Raw genomic sequence first — 24,109 nt, 5'->3', positions numbered from 1 at the left:
CTGCATGTGCCAAAGCCACCTTTTGTGGAAATAGGCCACACACCACTGGAAGGTGCAGGTTGACTTGACAGGGAGAGGCTGTATATATTGGACATCACTGCCCATTAGTGGACCAAAGCTTTGTAATTGCAATGCACTTACGAAGCTTTGATCAATTCCATACACAATTCACATCAAACTATCAAAAAAATATATATATTTCTGTCATCCCTAGCAGTCTGCTGTAGTGAGTCAACAGTACAGCTGAATTATATTTTAGAGAATGAATTCAGCCAAATATCAATGAAAAACTCCAGGATTTCAGGAAGAATATTTTAGATTTTTTTTTTTTTTTTTTCAAAATGGGATAGAAACAAAGTAAAGTGATTTAATTACTGCACTTACAAATCAACATCAGCAGGAGGTTTATATTTTAGAACTCGAAGAAATCCTAAAATTCGAACTGCTAACTGTTCAGGATCCTCTGCCCGAACATCAGTTTTCATCTGAAAGTGATATACATTATATATAGAGAAATGAAAATATACTGGCTTATTTAGTTTTTCAATTACTAAAACAAAATTAAGTAGTATTCTTTTTGTGAATTCATGTACATCACTGAAAACTTCTAACAATCATTGTGGTACTGCATCAAATACAACCAGGTAAGTGATTTAATATAAACTTACATCAATATTACACATATAAATTTTTTTAGATTTTATTGGTAGTTCAATGGAATAGACACAGGTATTCATCATATTATTGTGGAAAAAACTACATAGGGTAAAAACTTTTTTTTGGAAAATTTTTCACGACTATTTTTGAAGTTATAACATATAATGCATTTTATATGCTGTCCCCCCAGAGCAGGAACAGAAACACTGTTCTTGAGGCCAAGCATAGTCTTCAGATTCCCAATAAACAAGGTGGTGGTATTTCACCAGGCAATGAAGTTCTACCACTTAGTGGTCTAGTTAGCAAGTCCTCCAACTAGGAAGATATCCTTGTGCACCAAGAATGCTCACTGCATGTGCCAGAACCACCTTTTGTGGAAATGGGCCTCAACAAAGGTTGAAACCGGTCTAGGTAGTGACCTCCCCCCCCCCTCATAATGTATAACATCATACATCTCCTAGGAGATGTGTTTTACATTATGGGAAAATACTAAGGATAGTAATCAGAGCTTAACCCATCTTTACTACGAGTTGCCCGTCATGAAAGGTTTGCTTACGCCTGAAACTTTTATAGTTTCTATCTATATTTGGCATGAAACTCTTGCAGTTTCTCTGAAACTCTTGTAGCTTCTCTATTCGGCTTTGAAATAATGTTGGATTCAATATCCACTTAATTTGTATTTTATATGTATTATAACATGCATTATAATTTTGAACTGTTACTCTATTTTATTTTGTCTCTTTCAATGTGCACACTGAAAACTGTCTTGAAAGAAGACCAAAAATTCTGCTCATTTTTTTTTTTTTTTAATGTTGAGCCTATACACAGGAGGTTGGTTGGTCAACCTATAGTACATTAGTATCGTATATGGGTGGTGGGTTGGGAAAGGAGGAAAACACAACAGGTGGGAGACTGTTCCATAGCGCAGAAGTCGCAGGGATGAAGGAAGAGGAAAAGAAACTTGTTCTGTTTGTTTCTAGGTGAACTGTGAAGGGATGTTGTGTAGCAGCTGTACGTGTTCCAATGAGTTTAGTACTGAGCGGAGGAATTATTGATGAGCATTTCCCATGGAAATATTTGTACTATACGTCTGTGTAGTATATGTCAGTGTGAAAGAGGGGAGAGGGAGTTGGTAAGGGATGGATCATTAGATAAGTCTAATTGCTCTCCTCTGTATTGAGTCGAGCATTTTGAGAGAGCTTTTTGGGGCCTCACCCCATATGTAAGAGCAGTATTCAATAGTTGGGAGGATTTATGACTTGTATAATGTTAATAGCTGTTTGGAGGTGAAGTAACGTCTTGAGCGAAAGAGAAATCCTAGTTTTTTTGAGGCTGAGGATGCAATGTTTGAGATATGTTTATGCCAGGAGAGGTTTGATGTGAGGGTGATTCCAAGGAGTGAGATCTCAAACTGTCTGGAGATTTGGGTATCATTAAAAAGGATATTGGGAAAAAATGGTTCTTTTTTATGGGAAATAGTACAGAAGTGGGTTTTATTGGCATTGAAATTTATGAGGTTATCTGAACCCCATTGGAGGATGGCTTGGAGATCGGAGTTGAGGGTCATGGTGGTTGATGTTCTGTAGGTTGAAGTGAGTTGTGTAGGGTAAGGCTTATCAAATGCAAGCGAAGAGTGTAGTGTGCTGTCATCTGCAAAACTGCGTATTGGGTTGGAGGTGGTCAACTGCAGTAGGTCATTGATATATAGCAAAAAGAGGGTTGGTGAGATGGGACCACAGCATTAATTGAGTGATGAGAGGTAGGGAGAAGTCCACCATCACACAGAGCATGCGTCCAGACAGAAAACTGGCGATCCACCTACAGAAGCCCTGAGTCAGACCGAATGATGGTAGTTTGCCTAGTAGGCCTTTGTGCCAGACCCAGTCAAAGGCTTTGGAGATATCTAGTGCAACCACTTGATATTCGCCAAACCTCTCCATAGCCTTCATCTAGAGATGGGTGACGTATGTGAGTAGATCTCCTGTTGATCAGCAGTGGTGGAATCCATACTGGTGGTCATTTATTTGGTGAGTGTCTTCAAGATAGTGTAGGAGTTGGGAATTGATGATTTTTTCCATTACCTTCGACAGAACTGAGGTAAGCGAGATAGGATGGTAATTGGATGGCAGTGACTTGTCACCCTTCTTGGGGATGGGTTGAATATAGGCCAATTTCCAGTTTGGGATAGATTCCAGTGGAGTAAGAGAGTATATATAGGTGACATAGGATAGGGGTCATTTCTGGAGTGCAAACTTTCAGAACAATTGGGGGGAATGCCATCGGGGCCAGGAGACTTTTTTGTGTCTAATTTGGACAGTATTTTTCTGATCTCATCCTGGCAAAAGGATATGGGGGACATTGTATGCTGGGTGTCTGGAATGGTTGGGGGACATTTGCCATTGTCAGTTATGCATGCATTTGAAGCAAAGTATGAGGCAAGAAGATAGGGGTGGGAATATTGTTGGGCAGAAATTACGGCCAACTGCTTTGGTGAGGGACCAAAAGGCTCAGCTGCTGTTCGGACAGGCTGCTAGTTTCCTGCTTTTTGCCTTTTGAACTCTGTTTTGGAAGTGTTGATTGTTTTTTTACATTTATTACGGGCTTCGGTGTAAGCTTTGAAGGAGGATGGGGTTCTTGATTTCAGCGTTGTGGTATGTCTGGTGTTTCATCTCTACAGCCTTGGCACATCTTTTCAAGAACCAGGGTTTCATTAGGGAATGGCAGTTCAGGGTGCTGTATCGAATGTATGTATTCATGCCGGTGAGGATTACTTTGGTAATAAGCTCGGTGCATATGTTTGTGTTGGAAGCTCGGAAGCAATAGTCCAAACATGGGAATGTGGCATAAAAGTTGCAGAGGCTGTCCCGCTTAGCACTGTTATAGTGCCAAACTACTCTTGTGTGGGAATGTCTGTGTAAACATTGTTGCATGGGGGAGGAGATGAGCACTAGGTTGTGGTCAGAATTGCCCAAGGGGCTCACTATTTTCACTGTATATTTGGAGGGGGTCATTGGTGAGGAAGAGATCTAGGGTATTTGGGTTATCTGGTATTCTGGTTGGCATCTGGACAAGTTGTGTAAGGTCGTTAGTGATGGCAAATGTTTTGGCATCTCTGCCTGCAAGATCTGTACAGCTGGAGGAGAAAAGCCAGATAGTGTTGTGGACGTTAAAATCTCCTATGAGGATGATTTTGCTGTTGGGAAAGTGGGATTGGAGAAAGTCGATTTTTAAGGAGAGAAAATTAAAGAGCTCAGGGTGGTTGGCTGTGTTGGGGGAGCGATAGAAACAGCAGGTGAATTGGACTGAGTGAGGAAGGGATATTTTCAACCAAAGGAGGTCAAAGTTGGGTGATCTCTGGCAAGGTATGTCAGAGCGGATGTATGCGCCGACACCATCCTTGGGACAAAAGTTGTTGAAGAGCTAGTAGTTTGGAAGGTTGAGATACGTGCCGTTGTGGGGAGGTGAGATTTGTGTTTCTGCCAGGAAGAGTAGGTGGGGGGGGGTAGACTGCAGGTGGTAGTAGACACTATTCAGGTTGGAGTTTAGGCCACGGATGTTGGTGAAGTGGATGTGTAGGGTTTTGTGTGTCATATATGTTGGACCGCATGGGTCTTGCATATTTCCTATGCTGCTCCCCTTGGTGTATGCTGCTCCCCTTGGTGGCTACTAGTGGCATCACTTGGTTTTTTCACCAGTTTATCTTGTCTGTAGTTGATAGTCCAGTTGTTGTCACCGTTTTGATGTTTTTCTTCAAGTTGTCTTCGAAGCTGGCGTCTTTGTTCCCTTGGTGCAAATGATAGGTCTGGTTGTGCACATATGCACGATTGGGGGCAGGTGTCTTTGAACTTGTTGTTGATCGCTGATATTATTTTTGATGAGGTTGTCAGCATGTCGCAAGTCACTTTTACTAGGCGCGAGAGGTTCATATCATTCTTCCTTTTATTTATAGGCCCGAAACAGTAGCACCTGACGATATTCTTAGGATCAATGTCGTATTCTTCAGCGAGTTTGTTGATGTCCTCTTGTAATGATTTTCCGTGTTCCGTCGAGAAATTCAAAATGATGGCGTTGAGTTTTTTTTGTTTAGCCTCCATCAAGTAGTTTACCATTGCTGCGATCAGATCGCGAAGTTCTTTCGCTGGCAGAGTGGAGCTTGCGTTGCACTGGTTTTCAATTTGTTCTAGCTTAGTTTCAACTGCCCGTATTTTGGAGGTAAAAGTTTCATTTAAAGCATTGATGTGCTGTTCGAGGTTTTCGACACATTTACCCATGTTCAGTAGTTGTTTTACCGAAGGGAGGCACAGCGAACAGAAGAATGGCTGGTTAAGTTCGATAAGTAGCTTTTGCACAGCTTCGTCAATTTTCGTGCAGGAAGCGTGCAACCAGTGGCAACAGAACTCGCAGAATATGCCCTTTTTTCTGTCTGTGACACCAGTTTTGCAGCTGCGGCACGTAGTAGGTATGTCAGTGGTGGTCGAAAGTACTGAGCTGGCAAGGCACGTGGTGCTCGTTCTCCGTTGGCTTTTGATGCCGCCATCTTTGCTGCGTATGGTAGGCATCGTGTGCACTTACACGTGGCTGATTTAGAATTGGAAGAATAGTTGGATTAATACACTATAGGTACTTACAGTTTGTACTGAAGTATTCCGCTGTTTAGTAACCGCTGTTGGGTTTCCGTTTGATGGTTAATTTCAATGGAAAAACACTCGGAATAACGGTAAAGAGAGCACAAATTTGAAGTAGCTTATTCACCGACACTGCCTGGCAGGCTTATGCTCATAATAAATATTAAATTACAATGAAAGTGAATTCCATATTTTATTTACTTATAGTTAAGTTACAGCATGTATTCAGGTGCTGAATACATGCTATATAATGTGCTATGCAAAATGAATGAAAAAAAAACAAATAACAAAAACAAAAAAAAAAACATTATCTAACATGAATCAACCAGTCACCCTGAAGACTGCTATTTCTATCTTACAAAAGTTGATGCCATTTCAAGAAATAGCAAAAAAATAACAAAAAGATGGAAAAGAAAATATTATGCCCAGTATATTTCTATGTATCAATTAGCAGCCTAATTCACAAATTAAATTTATTCTTACTCTCCAAAGAATAAATATCCTCCTCTGCCATTTAACTGGGGAGAATAAGGGGGGGGGGGATACTATTGCTGAGGATCTTCTTCTTCTTCCTGACATGGATTTTAGGCCAAGTCGCCTGTTCCAGTCCCGTGCTATTGCTTTCTTGGTCTTCTGATTCTTCTTTTTTCAATTATTTTATATCTATATAGTATTTTTAGCAGTCTGCTACTATCCATTTGATTTAGAAGTTCTAACCATTTTTGTTTATATTTATTTTGACTACTATAGTAGTCCACTGGTTTTATGTTCAGGGATTGTAAACTTTCTTCATTTGTTTTATGGTCCCACTTGGTATATCAGCTGCTTTTCTCAAAAATTTCATTTCTGCTGTTTGAATCCATTTTTCATTCTTTTTTTTTTTTATGGTTCACATTTCATTTCATATAATAAAATTAGTTTAGACAAAATCTTATATAGTCTGATTCTGGCAATGTTTTTATACCATGGATGGTTTAAACTAATGATAATGAACTAAAAACACCAGCACTAAGTAGAAGAATCAGATTTTGGTTCAAATTATTTTGCAGGGTAGCCAAGAAAAATTCCTGATTTGTCAAAATCAGCTTCATGATCTAATATATGATCTAAATGATCAAAACAAGATGTTTTGGGATCCAGCCTACAAAAATATCATTTGCTAGATAAAGGTGCAAAAATATTCATATATTCAACTTAATTTGATCAATACAGATATAAAATTATCTTAGTCATTTATGTCTAAGATAAGAAGACATAAATGACTAATAAAAGAGAATTTAAACACCTGAAAAATGCAGGATATTTACTGATTTCTCTAAATCTGGTTAGAAAGGTTTTGCTGTACAAAGGAACAAAAGCATTAAGTTCTTATGGCTCATTTTATTATTATTATTATTATGGAGTCCAAAGACTCATCGAGGGAGAGTGTGCCAACAGCATCGAATGATTAAGCTCCTTCCAACTACTAACTGTGCTCAAACTTGATTAACTTTTTGCGAGCCATTAGTGGCAGAGGCTCTAACAATCGACCAACCATTTTGTTCATGTGATGAGACCAGATCCTTCATGTTGAAAGCAATCAAATACAAAGCAGATTACTATTGCATATATTGCTATTTCTGTTGTTTAGAAGATAATTAAACAAATAACATGCCATTATGCTGTAAAGGACTGGTCAAAAAGAGAAGACCTTGGGAAAACATAATAAAATGCTCTGTACATACCATTAGTGCATCCAAAGTTTTTACTTTTTCTATTATTGTACAGAGCTGGGGTAAATAAAGAATTTTGTAAAGGCTTTGGACAAAATGGTATCAGTAAGAATGAATGACACAAGACGGTATATTCATCAAGAAGACAAAGGGTAAAAGAGAAGGATGGGGTATATGAAGTTCAAATAATAAATCACGTAGGAGTCAAATGAATGTGTAATCTTATCAAGCAAGAGATATGTTAGAAAAGGATGATGTGGAAGGAGTACAATGTGTATAAGGATGGTGTCTAGTATGAAAATTATAAGCAGCAGGCTAGAAGAGTCACAACTGAGGTACGGAAAGCTAAGTCTAAGTATGAAAAGAAACTGGCTCTGCAATAAAACACAAGAATTCTATTGATCGCAGATGGTGTGAGCATGACAGATGCAGAAGAGGATGTTCAACTAATGAGTGCCCATTTTGTTAAAAGCTATCAACTTAGTATATGCAACACTGAGCACACAGCTACCTCTTCAGTGGATGAAGAAACTCAGATGTATGAGGATGAGGTATTAGAGCTGTCAAAAACTGTATAAGAATTCAGCAATAGGTACTGATGAGATATCAACATACTAAAAGAGTGTTCAGCTGAACTGGCTATTCCTTTAACCAAACTATATAATTTGAGACTCAGACCAGGAAAGATTCTGCAGAAGTGGAAAGAATGTATGATAATCCTATTGCACAAGGGTGGTGCAAAGATTGATGTATCCAACTATCGACCTATAAGCATCTCAGGAGTGGTGGTGGTGGTGGTGAAGATTTTAGAAAAACTGGTTAGGGCTCCATTCAGAAATCAGTTGACAAAGAATCTCTACTTTTGTAACAAACAGCATGGGCTTACTAAGGGAAGGTTATGTTTTAGCAACTTGCTCACATTCTATAATAATGTTACCATAGAACTAGACAAGAGTAATGGATAAACCATGACTCTTTTGGATTTTGCTAAGGCTTTTGAGAAAATAGTGTATGGTAGACTGTTGCAGAAATTGGAGAATATGGGTCATCATCAAATTCCTGCCATGTACCCTCAAGAGGTGTACAGAATATGACAGTGCTACATGAAAATCTACATCATTACTAACTTCCTATCTACAATTTTCCTCCAAATCAGTCTGTTACTTGTCAAGACTCCACCATTATCAGATCTTATATTTCTATCGTCTAAGGCACTTTGTACCTTACCAATATCTTGGTCTTCCTCTGGGTCGTTTTCCTGCCAACCAGGCAGAGAATACTTGTTTTGCTAATCTTTCCTCATCTATTCTGTTTAAGTGACCATACCACATCAGATTAGCTCTGCTAACGCATTCCTGGATGCTGACAATGGCAAGTTCTTTCCTAATATCCTCATTTTTAATATGATATTGCCATTGATACCATCTGTTCACACTTCTAATCTTTCTCAAGACTCTCATATGAGTTCTCTAGTCTTTGGTGAAGTATTTTACTTCTGACCAGCTCTCAGATCCATAAGTTAAAACTGGTTTGAACACTGCCTTGTATACAGCTACTTTAGTGTTCCGACTAATTTCTCTCTTATTTCATATGAATTTATTCAATTGACTTAGTACCATACCAGCTTTGTTGATTCTGTTGTCTATTTCTATATTTAATTAACCATCTTCACTAAAAATCGTGCCTAAGTAGCTGATATGTTTAACTTGTTCCACAGGTTCTCCATTCACAACACAGTTGACATTTTCAATGAATCTACCTATTTTCATTGTCTTGGTCTTTTTATTGCTGACCTTCATACCATATCTATTACAACAGTTATTCAATTTAGTCACTGAATCTTGCAGACTTGTAGCAGATTTATTTAGAAGTATAACATTGTCCACATAAAGCAAAGAGCTGATATTAACCTCCAATTTTGATATCATGTTTAATACCATTTTCCTTCATAATGTGATTCATATAGATAATGAATAACAGAGGGGATAATGTACATCGTTGTCTCACACCAGATTTAACATTAAACCAACTTCCTGTACTTCCTTCAATTCTAACTGCTGACTTACAACTCAAATATAGACTAAGTATTGCTTGATATATAATGCCCCATTGACACCATATAACTGTAGCATATTGAATAGCTTCTCTCTTGGCACCTTGTCATATGCTTTTTCCAAATCTACAAAACTTAAACACAGATCTTTGTTATATTCTCATGATTTCTTCACCAATCATTGTAAAGTGAAGATCTGATCCTGACAGCCTCTATTTGACCAGAATCCAGCTTGTTCTTCACCAAGCTTTTCTTCCACAATTCTTCTCAACCGTTTCTCAAGTATACTTGCATATTATTATTATTATTATTATTATTATTAAACAAGACCTCATGGAGTCAAAGACTCATCTAGGAGGTCCTTTTATCTCACACACATCTCATCATACCGGGTCTTAAACACATTCAAACTCCTTGCAGACACCACACTCTCAGGCAAGGCATTCCAATCATTCACAACTCTGCACGAAAAAAACCTGCCTCTCACTCCCCTACTCACACCCTCTTTATACAGTTTCCAGGCATGACCTCTGGTTCTCCCCTGATCTCCCACTATTCTCTGTAGAACTTCTCCACCATTGATCCTATAACAACCCCTTACCAACTTGTAGGTCTCTATCATATCTCCCCTCTTCCTTCTCTCCACTAGACTCTGCAAATGACATCTTTTCAATCTTTCCTCATACTCGACATTCCAGAGGTCAGAAACTATCTTAGTCAGTCGCCTTTGGACCCTTTCCAACATCTCTTCATCGTTCTGAAAACCAGGTGACCAAATTTGGGCACAATAGTCCATGTGTGGCCTAATCAAAGCCTTATACAATGGAACAAGAATCTCCCTACTTCTACACGTCAGTGTCCTCCTCATCATTCCCAGAAGTCTTTGTGTTGTCTTCACAATTTTGGTGATGTGTCCCCTAAATTTTAGATCCTTATCCACTATCACTCCCAGATCTCTTATTTCGTCTACTTCCAACAATATATTCTCACCAAGCATAAATTCTGCATCCCATCTTTGTTCTCCAAATTTTAAAACCTTACATTTTGCAACATTGAACTCACATCCCCATTTGCTTGCCCAATAAATCTTGCCAGGAACACTCAGTAGGGAAATACCTCTGTAATTTTCACATTCAGTTTTATTTCCGTTTTTATATATGGGTACTATGACAGTTCCACTCCAATCATCGGGAATTTGCCCGTTTCCAGGCATTCTGAACTATGCAGTACAGCCACTATAACACTTTTATACCAGCATACTTCAGCATTTCTGGTCGAATATCATCTACTCCTGCTGCATTTCCACATTTCAAGCCTTTGATGGCTTATTCTACTTCAAGTATGGATATGTATTCTTGACTGCATGCCTGGTCAGTGTTTTTTACCACTGTGCTGTCATCACTGCTTGTTTCATTTAGCAGTTTTTCAAATTAATTACTTCGTACTTCAAGGATATCTTTTCCCCCCGTTTTCCTGTCACCTTTATCATCTATAACTCCTTTTACAGCACTCTTTCCGTTCAACATCACCAGAATTAAAGATCAGTACTATCAACATAAGAAGCCTGAATGGCAAAGAAATGAGGCTAGCTGAGGAATTAGATAAGTACCAGATCAACATATTTCGGGTGACTGAAACAAAAAAGACAAAAACTGGTGAGATCTTTCTGAGCAATAAATACAATAAATACAAAATGTTATATTCAGATAATAACAATCAAGGAAAAGAAGGAAATAGCCATAGTATTCAACACTAAATACGAGGTTAATCTTCTTGAATGGGAGGCATTCTCAAGTAGAGTCATGTGGGCAAATATGAGAATGGGGAACTAGACAACGAGACTTATTTGTGCCTATGGTCCCACATAAGGTTCTACTAAGGCAGAAGTGGAGGAATTTTTTCAGGCTTTAGAGAAAGCAACTGACACAATGAAAAAGGAAAAGTTGGTTCTTGTTGGGGATGTAAATAGCAAAGTAGGAAATGACTGTCAGACATACAAAAATATATTGGGAAAATTTGGAGAAAAGAGCAAAGCTAACAATAATGGCAAATACCTGTTGGATTGCTGCTTAAGGACATGGACTGGTTATCACTAACACCATGTTCCAACATAAAAATGTGTACAAATTCACATGGAGAGAAGAGGCAAGGAATAAGAAAAGTTTCATTGACTATGTTATTGTGGATAGTGATGTTTTCTCCCTGGTGCAGGACATCAGAGTGTCAGAGGATTTGAAATTGGAAGTGACCACTATTTAGTCTTGAGCAGGATAAAATTGAATTTCATATTGAAAAGAATAACATGTAAGAAAGTTTTAAAGAGAACAAAAGTTGAGCAGCTCTCAGATGTGAACTGTAGACTAAAATACACAAAGATTATTGAAGAAAAAATGAAAGAGTTTGAGAACAGCAACCAAACCTTGGAGATTCAGTGGCAAGCCTTGAAGAAAACCCTGATTGATTTAACCAGAGAGGCATGTGGTGATGTCGTCTGCAAGGATAGAAAAATCAGAATGCCATGGTGGACACAGAAAGTCAAAAAGGCAGTGAAGGAAAAGAAGAAAGCATATCAAAAGTTCCTGGCAAATAAGTCAGCTTTTGCTCTTAGAGAATACAGAGACAAATGTAAGAAAGCTAAACACTGTGTAAAACTAGCTAAACAAAAGTCATGGGAGGACTTTGGCAGCAACATAGAAAATAAATATCAAGAAGGTGGTAAGATATTTTGGAGGTTGTTGAAGAAGCTTAGAAAAGGAGTTAGAGATGATAAAGGTAACATGAAAACAGGGGAAAAAGATATCCTTGAAGTATGGAATAATGAGAACGAAAAATTGCTAAATGAAACAAGCAGTGATGACATCACAGTGATAAAAAAACACTGACCAGGCATGCAGTCAGGAATACATATCCATAATTGAAGTAGAAAATGCCATCAAAGGCTTGAAATGTGGAAAGGCAGCAGGAGTAGATGAAATTCGACCAGAAATGCTGAAGTATGGTGGTATAAAAGTCTTACAGTGGATGCACTGCATAGTTCAGAAAGCCTGGACAGAGGGACGAATTCCCGATGATTGGAGTAGAGCTCTCATAGTACCCATATATAAAAAGAAAAATAAAACTGAATGTGTGAATTACAGAGGTATTTGCCTACCGAGTGTTCCTGGCAAGATTTATACAAGTATACTTGAGAAACCGTTGAAAAGAATTGTGGAAGAAAAGCTTGGCGAAGAACAAGCTGGATTCAGGCCAAATAGAGGCTGTCAGGATCAGATCTTCACTTTATGACAAATAGTTGAGAAAGCATGGGAATATAACAAAGATCTATATTTAAGTTTTGTCGATCTGGAAAAGGCATATGACAAACTGCCAAAAGAGAAGCTATTTAATACGCTACACTTATATGGTGTCAATGGGGCATTATATCAAGCAATACTTTTATTATTATTATTATTATTATTATTATTATTATTATGGGTGACTCCAGGGAGTCCTTAGACTCATTGAGGGAGGCCCTAAACATCATGTCCACACAACTATACAACATTCTCACAGTATTTATCATACCTTGCTTTGAATTCCCTCTCCGTCATAGCACCCACAGCAGACTCTGGCAGCTTATTCCACTCATTTACCACTCTAATTATCAGATCTTATATTTCTATCATCTAAGGCACTTTGTACAGTATCAATCCACCTATATCTTGGACTTCTTCTGGGTCGTTTTCCTAAGACTAAGGCAGAGAACAAGTGTTCTCTGCCTTAGTCTTTATTTGAGTTGTAAGTTTGCAGTTAGAACTGAAGGAAGCACAGGAAGTTGGTTTAATGTTAAATCTGTTGTGAAACAAGGATGTACATTATCCCTCTCGGTTATTCATTATCTATATGGATCACATTATGAAGTAAAGTGGTATTAAACATGATATCAAAATTGGAGATGTTAATGTCAGCTCTTTGCTTTATGCTGACGATGTTATACTTCTAAATAAATCCACTGCAAGTCTGCAAGATTCACTGACTAAATTGAATAATTGTTGTAATAGATATGGTATGAAGGATAGCAATAAAAAGACAATGAAAATAGGCAGAATCATTGAAAATGTCAACTGTGTTGTGAACGGAGAACCTGTGGAACAAGTAAAACATTTCAACTACTTAGGCATTATTTTTAGTGAAGATGGTAAGTTAAATATGGAAATAGACAACAGAATCAACTAGCCGGTATGGTAGGAAGTCAATTGAATAAATTCATATGGAATAAGAGAGAAATTAGTCGGAACACTAAAGTAGCTGTATATAAGACAGTGTTCAAACCAGTTTTAAACTTATGGATCTGAGAGCTGGGTCAGAAGTAAAACACTTGACCAAAGACTAGAGAACTCATATGAGAGTCCTGAGAAAGATTAGAGGCGTAAACTGATGGCATCAATGGCAATATCATGTTAAAAACGAGGATATTAGGAAAGAACTTGACATTGTCACCATCCAGGAATGTGTTAGCAGGGCTAATCTCAGGTGGTATGGTCACTAAATAGAATGGGCGAGGAAAGATTAGCAAAACAAGTGTTCTCTGCCAGGTTGGCAGGAAAACGACCCAGAGGAAGACCAAGATATATATGGATAGATACTGTACAAAGTGCCTTAGATGATAGAAATATAAGATCTGATAATGTTGGAATCTTGACAATTAACAGACCGATTTGGAGGAAAATTGTAGATAGGAAGTTACTGATGATGTAAATTTTTCATGTAGTATTATCATATCCTGTACACCCCTTTAGTGTACATGGCAGGAATTTGATGATGATGAGTTAATTGCAATGGATAACTGTTCTGTAAAATAGAACATAGAAAAAGGAATTTCCCACATTACAAGGTTTTTATAAACCACATTTGAAATATTGTTCTTAGATAATGGTCACTTGGGTTCCAATGAGATAGAACCCAGGTAACCATATTTCAAGAGCAAGCAACCAAGATGACAACTCACTTATGGAATTGTGCATATGAAGACAAATTGAGGGAATGTAGTCTTCAAGGTTCAAAGATGAGAAAGAGAGAGAGAGAAATAAGGGAGATATAAGCATCATAAGCACCTCCGTAGTGCAATTGAAAGAATGACTGTACGTTGCACCCTTCGATTCTCATAGTGACGAGAAGAATCTTTATATGGGTTTTTTTCAATTGAAGGTGAGTTAGCTGATCTCATGGAGGTAGCAGGGTTTCTTCTCCAGGAATCTCAGGTTTTTCATCCCACAAACAGATAAATCAGCCTTGAGTATACACACAATTTACAATCAAAAAATACTGGTGGTGGTGGTGGTCAGTAGATGGCATTGGTGTAGATGATGGTGGCGGCAGTTCACTGTATTTGGTGGATTAAGTGGTGGAGACAGAGATTGTAGAGTAGTGCCCTCCCTCGATGACTCTTGACTTCTTTGAGGTGTCACACAATAATAACAATAATATATGACAGACAGATACAAGTAAGCAAAGAGATTCTACAGTGAGATTTTGCAACTTATGGCTAGTGAAAGTTGAGCTCATCATCATCACTGGATGCTGGCTAGGATGTAGTTAGGAAGCATGTGAGGTCAGGTTTTTAGAATGGGTTATCAGTAGATGTGAGTGCATCTTTGATGAAAATATTCAAGGAAAGATGTAAATATGTGAATGTCTAACTGGAACCTTCCCTGGATGAGTAAATATCTGGAAGATGTAAATATTTGAATGTCTAACTGGAACCTTCCTTGGATGAGTCCTCAGACACTACTTGGAGGTTCATTCATCATAATAATTATAATAATAAATAGGTGGGGAAATGTCCAGGTTAATGGCAATGTTAGTTCAGTGCTATCAAGTGTGAAGACATGCACCTTTTCTTAGAGGAGATAGAATGAGATGTACTGTATTGGTGTAACTTTGCTGAAAGAGGTAGAGGAGGTGACAGATCTCAGGGTGTTGGTAGATAGGGAGTTGAAGTTCCGAAAGCACACAAAAAAGTTGTAAAGGCTATGAGGAAATTTCTGTCATAATCAAAAAGATAATGATCAACAAGTAAGAATAATTAAGGAGATAAATGCTGCCTGGACATTGATTAAGAGCTATTCAACAGGTTCAAGGTGCAAATGCATTCCAGAGGTGAAATGGCCAAATAAAGTGGGTGTAAAACAGATGAATGAAGATATTAAGCATGCACTCTGGAAAAAGAAGACACTGTAGAAGCAGCACATTAAATACTAGTAATAATCAGTGGCATCAAGAGTACAAAAAAGCACATAAAAAACTGATTCAGTTGGATAAGGACAGCAAAAGTGCAGCAGAACAGATATTAGCCAGGCGAAGAAAAATCCTAGAGTTCTTTTTGATATGTGGCAAGTAGAAGAAAGAAATATTACGAAAGATAATGTTAATGGATGAAAATGGCAGATTGGTAACTGCTGCAGAAGATGTAGTTGAGATAGTTTTTAACCTTGATGGACTGTGCTTCATTCAGGATTTCTCCATGAGTGCAGATCACAAAGATGCCTCCAACAATCTCGATCTTGAGCATCTCTCTTCTATGAGACCCATTAGTGAAATCTATACTCACAGATTTCACTAATGGATCTTCCCATCTTCTAGGTAGTCTTCCTGGTTTTCTCTTTATTCTTGGTTGCCAATTAAGTATTCTCTATGTCCATCTGTTATCCCTGAGTTCTGGCAATGTGCCCCAATCTAATCTTGCTTTCGTATACTGCAGTTATAGTTCTGTATTTCTAACATGTTCCATTTTACTCATGTTACAAATCCTACATTCTATTGCATGCTGAGTTATCCTGAGAGCTCTTCTTCTTGTCTTGTTGTGTTCCTTGTTTCTGATCTGTATGTGACTGATGGAAGAATGTCACTATTAAATAGTTTGCCTTTGCAGAGATGTCAAGATTTGGATCAGTAAGTGTGTCTTTTAGTTCTTCAGATAAATCATTATTCATTTTTATTGTTTGTCCTAAGTAATTGTAAAAGTCAACTTGTTCAATAGGGATGTTAATAATACATAGGTGACTGCCACTTGTGTAGATGTTTTTAATCCATTTTGTTTTTTCTAGATTCATTTCTAAGACTATCTCACTGCAATTTGTGTATATTTTTTCATCCAATTCTTCTTTATCTTTTCGATTTTGAGATATTAGTACTAGATCATCGGCAAACATAAGGATTTGTAGTTTTTCACGAACTATGCTTATTCCTCTGTTTAAGGCTATTTTTCTCAGAATATATCTAAAGTGCTGGTAAATAGATTTGGAGAGATCACATTGCCTTGGCAGACCCCCTCTCTTATATCTATATTTATAGACTGATCAAATAGGGTTATTTGTGTGGTCTGATATTTTTTAATTTCTTTTATCATGTGGATGTAAGTAGGATCCACATTTATTTCCAGCAAGGCATGGATGACTGCATTGTGTTCTATGGTATCAAATGTTTTTTTAAAATCAATAAAGAGGAAGCATAGAGGGATTTGGTATTCTCTGCATTTTTCTATTAATTGTGAAATGACCTGGATATAATTTAATGTGGAGAAGCTTCTTCTGAATCCTGCCTGCTCTCTACTGAAGATGTCTTCGAGAGTGTTTCAGATTCTGCTGTCGAGGATATCAGGTGAAAAGACAAGCTGATAGAAAGTTCCTGAAAGATTTGTGAATTTTGTTGATTTATTAAGTGTTTTCTTAGATTTAATTGTGTATTTTAGTATATTACTGTAGTTTTTTAGTGCAATTATTGTACTATAGCATTTTATAATATAATTGCAGAAATATTATTAGTTTTTATTACTCTTAAAAATGGTACCAAAAACTCGTTGTAACAAGGAAGTGTCTAAAGTTCAAGTTGTTGCTACTGAGGAGAGCATTTGTTCTGATGAACAAAAGTACTGCTGCAGTGATGATGATAATTTATCTGAGAATAAGTTGACATTAGGAATATCTCAATTAAAAGAAATTATTAGAAAATCTACCAGGGAATTGGAAAAGGTGGAAAATGTTTGACTAAATTTAAGCAGGATAAGAAAAAGGATCAAAACAAGAACAGCCAGAAAAGTACTGAACTTGGTAGTCAAAATATTAATAACAATAAGGTAAGTCAGTTAAAATTTAAGAAAAAAGAGGTCACACGGTATGGTGACTAAATTTTAAAATTTGCACTTGCCAAAGGAGTCACCACTTCTGTTTTCCCAGGAGCAAAAATTAAAAATAAGACAAACGATGATAAAAAGAGATGGCATTTCTGGTAGGTACAAATAATTTAGGAAGTGACAAATACAGTATGAGAGAAGATATGAAAGGTCTGTTAGAAGCGAGAAAGAAATGTGAGAGAGTAAAAATTGTTGGATTACTACCCAGATATGACAGTACTGAGTTAAGAAAGAGGGCAACGATAGCAAATAATTTCAAGTGCAGGCTGTGTAGAAGATATGGATGCAAGTTTTTAGGTGAATGGGGTGTGTTTGATAGCAGAAAAGACTTGTATAAGAAGGATGGCCTGCACTCGAATTTATTTAGCATCAGAAACCTGGAGAAATTACTTCTTGTTATGAGACTTAATGCAGAGTTGGGGAAACTAGATCATCAAGTTCAGCTATGAAATGCAAACGTGGTAAAGAATATCTTTGAACATGGTTATATATGTGGCAAAGGGATGGAAAAATATGCTTTAGGTTCGGACATTTTAAGTATGACTGCGGAGAGAAAAGAGAAAATTCAAGAACAAGACCAAATAGATTGCATATCTAATTATAAGAATAAGCTGGGTGGTAATTTTTTATGTCTATACAAAAATGCCAGGAGCATTAGAAACAAAGGTATTGAGTTCATTGCTTTATTGAATACGATGTGGCTGAAGATTGTTGGCATTAGTGAAACCTGGCTATCAGAATCAGATAGTAAGTGGGATCGAGTGTAATGAGTATATTATTTTTAGGAATGACAGAAGAGATAGGAGGGGAGGAGGAGTGCTACTAATGATATCCGATGACTTAAGTCCAGTTAGGGTAGAAACACAAGAAAACAATGATGGCAATAATGTTCCATATAGCAATGAGTTTGAGTCTATCTGGTGTAAAGTGGAGGTTAACAGAATGGAATATGTTGTGGGGTGTTGCTACAGACCTGGCAGCTCAGTTAAAGGGGATGAAGAAATGCATTGCCAATTTAGCCTTATGGGTATCAAATGAATGATCATTATGGGTGACTTAAATTTTCCAAACATTGATTGGGTAGAAGAGAAATCTCATGATAAGAAAAAGAAGGAATTTATTGAATTGTTGCAAGACAACTTTCTCAAGCAGCATGTGAAAGAAGGAACTCAAGGTCAAAGAGTGTTGGATTTGCTCATAGCATCAGAAGCAGTCTCTGTCAAGAATATGGCTATTTTACCACTAATTGATGACAGTGATCATGCTATACTTTCTTGGGAAGTATCTAACTGTATTCATGCTCCGATTAAAACGGGTTACGTGCTGAACTACAAAGCTGGAAATTGTGATCAACTTAGGAGAATACTATATTTGGTCCCATGGTATCAGTTGCTGAATAGGAAAAATGTCAGTAATGCATGGAAATCTTTGAAAAAGTGCTTAAATGAGGCATTATCTGAATGTCGAAGAATAAATAGGTTGGAAGTGAAATGGATGTCCAACCTTATTAAGCAAGGAATCCACAAGAAGAAGGTGACATGGAAAGAATATTGTGAGAATAACAGTGAGAGGAGTTATGAAATATATAAAGCACAGGTCAGAAAAGTAACAAGCACTGTGAGGAAAGCTAAATCGGAGTATGAAAAGAAATTGGTCATGCAAGCTAGAGACAATCCGAAAGAATCTTATCATTATGCCGCAAGTAAAAGAAAGAAAGAATGAATGTGGAAGAATAACTTTATTGAATACAGATGGTACTTGAGTGTCAGAAGCTAAAATAAAGAATGAGAGTGTTCAGTTAATGAGCGCTCACTTTGCTAAGTGTTATCAACCAGGTGTATGTAACATAGTGCACAGTGCTACTGCTACATTGGATGAAAAGTTAGAGGTTCATGAAAATGAGGTTGAAGAGCTGTTACATAACCTGGATATGAATTTGTCCATAGGGACAGATGGAATATCAGCCCATTTGCTAATGAAAGTGGTGCATAAGGGTCAAAGCTATATATCTGAGAGGAGACCTCCACATAGCCTTTAAAGGAATGTGGAGAACTGACCAGGGCTTCTGACCTAATGTCCAATACTCACCTTTTCGTGGTGCACTCTTTAGGTATCTACCTGGATACTAAATGAACAAGGATGGGCTCACAATTTGGGATTTCCCCAAACAAATTGCACCCTTATTGGCTTAAACCAAAATACAGAATGATGGTACAACAAGACAGAATTTCTGGCTAAGGCGTCGCCCGGTTAAACAAAGCTCCCGTTGCTTTTGCCCTGGTTCCCTAGCGAAAGCAACGGAGTCCAAACAGCAAAAACTCAGCTACTGGAACAAATCCTAAAACCCATCCCAAATCAACATCACCAGAGTTCAAGATCGGTACTATCAACATAAGAAGCCTGAATGGCAAAGAAATGGAGCTAGCTGAGGAAGTGGATAAGTACAAGATCAAATGGGGGTGACCAAAACAAAAAAGGCAAACACTGGTGAGATCTTTCTGAGCAATAAATTCAAAATGTTATATTCAGACAATGACAATCAAGGAAAAGAAAGAGTAGCCGTAGTATTCAACACTAAATACGAGCCTAATCTTCTTGAATGGGAGGCAATCTAGAGTAGAGTGATGTGGGCAAATATCAGAATGGGGAACTGGACAATGAGATTTATTTGTGCCTATGGTCCCAAAGAAAGACCCATGGTCCCAAGTTTTTGAGGATTTAGAGAAAGCAACTAACACAATGAAAAAGGAAAAGTTAGTCCTGTTGGGGATCTAAATAGCAGAGTAGGAAAAGATTTTCAGACATACAAAAATATATTGGGAAAATTTGGAGAAAAGAGCAAAGCTAACAATAATAGCAAATACCTGTTGGGTTTCTGCTCAGGACATGGACTGGTTATTACTAACACAATGTTCAAACATAAAAATATGCACAAATTCACATGGAGAGAAGAGGCAAAGAATAATAAAACTCTCATTGACTATGTTATTGTTGATAGTGATGTTCAATCCCTGGTGCAGGACACCAGAGTGTACAGAGGATTTGAAATTGGAAGTGATCACCATTTAGTCTTGAGCAGGATAAAATTGAATTTCATATTGAAAAGAAGAACATGTAAGAAAGTTTTAAAGCGAATAAAAGTTGAGCAGCTCTCAGATGTGAATTGCAGACTAAAATACACAAATATTATTCAAGAAAAAATGAGAGAGTTTGAGAACAGGAACCAAACCTTGGAGATCCAATGGCAAGCCCTGAAGAAAACCCTGATTGATTCATCCAGAGAGGCATGTGGTGAGGTTGTCTGCAAGGATAGAAAAATCAGAACCATGGTAGACACAGGAAGTTAAAGATGCAGTGAAGGAAAAGAAGAAAGTATATCAAAAGTTCCTGGAAAATAAGTCAGCTTGTGCTCTTAGAGAATACAGAGACAAATGTAAGAAAGCTAAACACTGTGTAAAACTAGCTAAGCAAAAGTCATGGGAGGACTTTGATAAGAACATAGAAAAGAAATATCAAGAAGGTGGCAAGATATTCTGGAGGTCGTTGAAGAAGCTCAGAAATGAAGGAAAGAGTGCCGTAAAAGGAATTAGAGATGATAAAGGTGATATGCAAACATATCTTTGAGAAAAAGATATCCTTGAAGTATGGAGTAATTACTTCGTAAAATTGCTAAATGAAACAAGCAGTGATAGCACAGTGATAAAAAACACTTAACAGGCATACAGTCAAGAATACATATCCATGCTTAAAGTAGAAAAATCCATCAAAGGATTGAGATGTGGAAAGGCAGCAGGAGTAGATGATATTCGACCAGAAATGCTCAAGTATGGAGATATAAAAGTCATACAGTAGCTGCACTGCATAGTTCAGAAGGCGTGGACAGAAGGACAAATTTCAGATGATAGAGCTCTCACAGTACCCACATATAAAAAGGGAAAAAAACTGAATGCGAGAATTACAGAGGTATTTCTCTGCTGAGTATTCCTGGAAAGATATATGCAAGTATACTTGAGAAACAGTTAAGGATTGTGGAAGAGAAACTTGGTGAAGAACAAGCTGGATTGAGGCCAAATAGAGGATGTCAGGATCAGATTTTCACTTTACGACAATTAGTTGAGAAATCATGGGAATATAACAAAGATCTGTATTTAAGTTTTGAGAGAAGGTATTCGAAACACTACAGTTATATGGTGTCAATGGGGCATTATATCAAGCAATACTTAGTCTTTATTTGAGTTGTAAGTCAGTAGTTAAAATTGAAGGAAATACAGGAAGGTGGTTTAATGCTAAATCTGGATTCAGACAACGATGTATATTATCCCCTCTGTTATTCATTATCTATATGGATCACATTATGAAGGAAAGTGGTATTAAACCTGATATCGAAATGGGAGATGTTATTCTCAGCTCTTTGCTTTATGCAGATGATGTTATACTTCGTTTAATTCTTTCATAATTTCTTCATTTCTTTTGTGATCAAATAAAGTATACCTTGCAGTTTTTCTCATAAACTTAATTTCTGCTGTTATTAATCTCTGTTTGTCTTTTCGTTTTATTGTCCAGATTTCACTTCCATACAATAAGATTGGTAGGGCTGATGTATTGTATACTTTTAGTCTGGTTTGTTTTTGGTTTAAATATAGAGTTAATTACACCTGTTATTTTTAAATATTTTGAAATTGTTACGTTTATATCTTTTTCATTTTCATATGTGATCATACATCCTAGGTAGTTAAATGAATTCACCTGTTTTAAGATCTTGTTATCTATTACTATCCTAGTTCTTGCTGGATCTTGTCCTTTATAAAGGCCATAGTTTTTGATTTTTTCTGTTGATATTATCATACCATAATCTTTGGATATCTCATTTAGATCTAAAATAGCTTTCTGCAGGTTATCTTCAGAATTTGTAATTATTATTTGGTCATCGGCAAAAAGTAGAGTGTTTAAGTTCACAGTAGGAAAAAGTTTAATACCTTGATGGAAATTTTTATTCCATTTTATTATTATTTCATTTAGGTAAATATTAAAAAGAGTTGCTGAGAGAGGACATCCCTGTCAAGACCCCTTGGTTTATCTCTCTCGTATATGATAGCTCTTGATTTAATCTTATTTGCATTTGATTATTTTCATATATACTTATGATAACTTTTAGGATATTATTTGGTATTTGTCTTTCTTTTAATATGTTAAATAAAATGCTTCTTTTAACTTTGACAAATGCTTTAAGTCAATAAAAGCAATACGTGTTTCTAAATTGTATTCTCTTCTTTTCTCTATTATTAATTTTAGGCAAAAGGCTGGGTCTATACACGATCGTCCTTTCCTAAATCCATTCTGTACTTCTAAAATAAAGTTTTTGAAATATTTCATTAGTTTGCTATTTAAAATTCTGCTATATATTTTTATGAGCAGATTTATGAGTATACTCATAAATCCGCTGGATTCCCTCACTAAAGTGAATAACTGTTGTATGAAGGTCAGCATTAAAAAACAATGAAAATAGGCAGAAACATTGAAAATATCAACTGTGTTGTGAATGCAGAAGCTATAGAACAAGTAAAACATTTCAACTACTTAGGCATGATTTTTAGTGAAGATGGTAAATTAAATATCGAAATAGACAGCAGAATCAACAAAGCAACATGACATTTATTCAGTTGACTCCTACCCTTTGGTAGGAGTCAACTGAATAAATTTATATTGAATAAGAGAGAAATTAACCAAAACACTAAATTAGCGGTATACAAGACAGTAAGTATTCAAGCCAATTTTAACTTATGGATCTGAGAGCTCAAAAGTAAAACACTTGACCAAAGACTAGAGACTGCAGATATGAGAGTCCTGAGAAAGATTAGGAGACATGAACAGATGGCATCGCAATATCATATTAAAAATGAGGATATTAAGAAAGAACTTGACATTGTCAGCATTCAGGAATGTGTCAGCAGAGCTAATCTCAGGTGGTATGGTCAATTAAACAGAATGGGAGAAGAAAGATTAGCAAAATAAGTGTTCTCTATCAGGTTGGCAAGAAAAAGACCAAGAGGAAGAACAAGATATAGGTGAATTGATACAGTAAAAAGTGTCTTAGAAGATAGAAATATAACATCTGATAATATTGGAGTTTTGACAGGTAACAGACTGATTTGGAGAAAAATTATAGATAGGAAGTTAGTAATGATGTAATTGCTCATGTAGTACTATTATATCCTGTACTATCATATCCTTGAGGGTATATATCAGGAATTTTATGATGATTGCTAATGGAATGTTCAGCCAAGGTGACTATGCCGTTTACATGTTTGTATAACTTGAGTCTCAGTTCAGGAATGATACCACAGGAATGGAAAGAATGAATGATAGTTCCATTTTACAAGGGTGGTGCAAAAACTGATGTGTCTAACTACTGACATATCAATATCTCTGGTGTGGTAGTGAAGATTTTAGAGAGGTTGGTAAGAACTCACATGCAGAAATGGGTAGACAAGCATGCTATATTCTGCAAGGAACAACATATGTTTACTCAAGGAAGATCATGTTTTAGCAATTTGCTTATATTTTATTACAATGTTACAGCCGAGTTGGATAAAGGGAATGGATACACTATGATAATGTAGGATGTTTCTAAGGCATTTGATAGGATACCACGTAAAGGGCTGTTGCATAAACTGGAGAATATGCGATTGGAATATAAACTCTTGACTTGGATCAGGTGATGGTTGACAGACAGATATTAAAAAGTGGTATACAGTGGGTGTGAATCTGCCAGATTTAAGGTGACCAGTGGTGTACCTCAGGGTTCGTCCTTGGGCCATTATTGTTTATTCTATACATTAATGACATTGGGAAGGATCTGACATCAGATGTGCAATTGTTTGCTGATGATACG

General features: G+C 36.9%; 1 protein-coding gene across 2 annotated transcripts in view; it reads right to left on the bottom strand.

Annotated features, from left to right (window-relative positions):
- Nucleotides 1-24,109, bottom strand: part of LOC150095072 (intraflagellar transport protein 81 homolog) — a 397,333-nt gene that overhangs the window by 329,991 nt on the left and 43,233 nt on the right. For both annotated transcript variants that reach the window (XM_090411322.1, XM_090411321.1), the window contains exon 3: nt 385-485. In XM_090411322.1, the coding sequence (XP_090267448.1) occupies nt 385-485 (101 nt within the window). The remainder of the gene's footprint in view (nt 1-384; nt 486-24,109) is intronic.

The sequence above is a fragment of the Typopeltis vanoorti genome, chromosome 21 (genome assembly GCF_054136105.1).
Source record: "Typopeltis vanoorti isolate ZY-2024b chromosome 21, IOZ_Tvanoo_1.0, whole genome shotgun sequence".
Taxonomy (NCBI): Eukaryota; Metazoa; Arthropoda; class Arachnida; order Uropygi; family Thelyphonidae; genus Typopeltis; species Typopeltis vanoorti.
The sequence above is the reverse complement of the archived record's forward strand: the minus strand, read 5'-3'. Positions and strand labels throughout refer to the sequence as shown.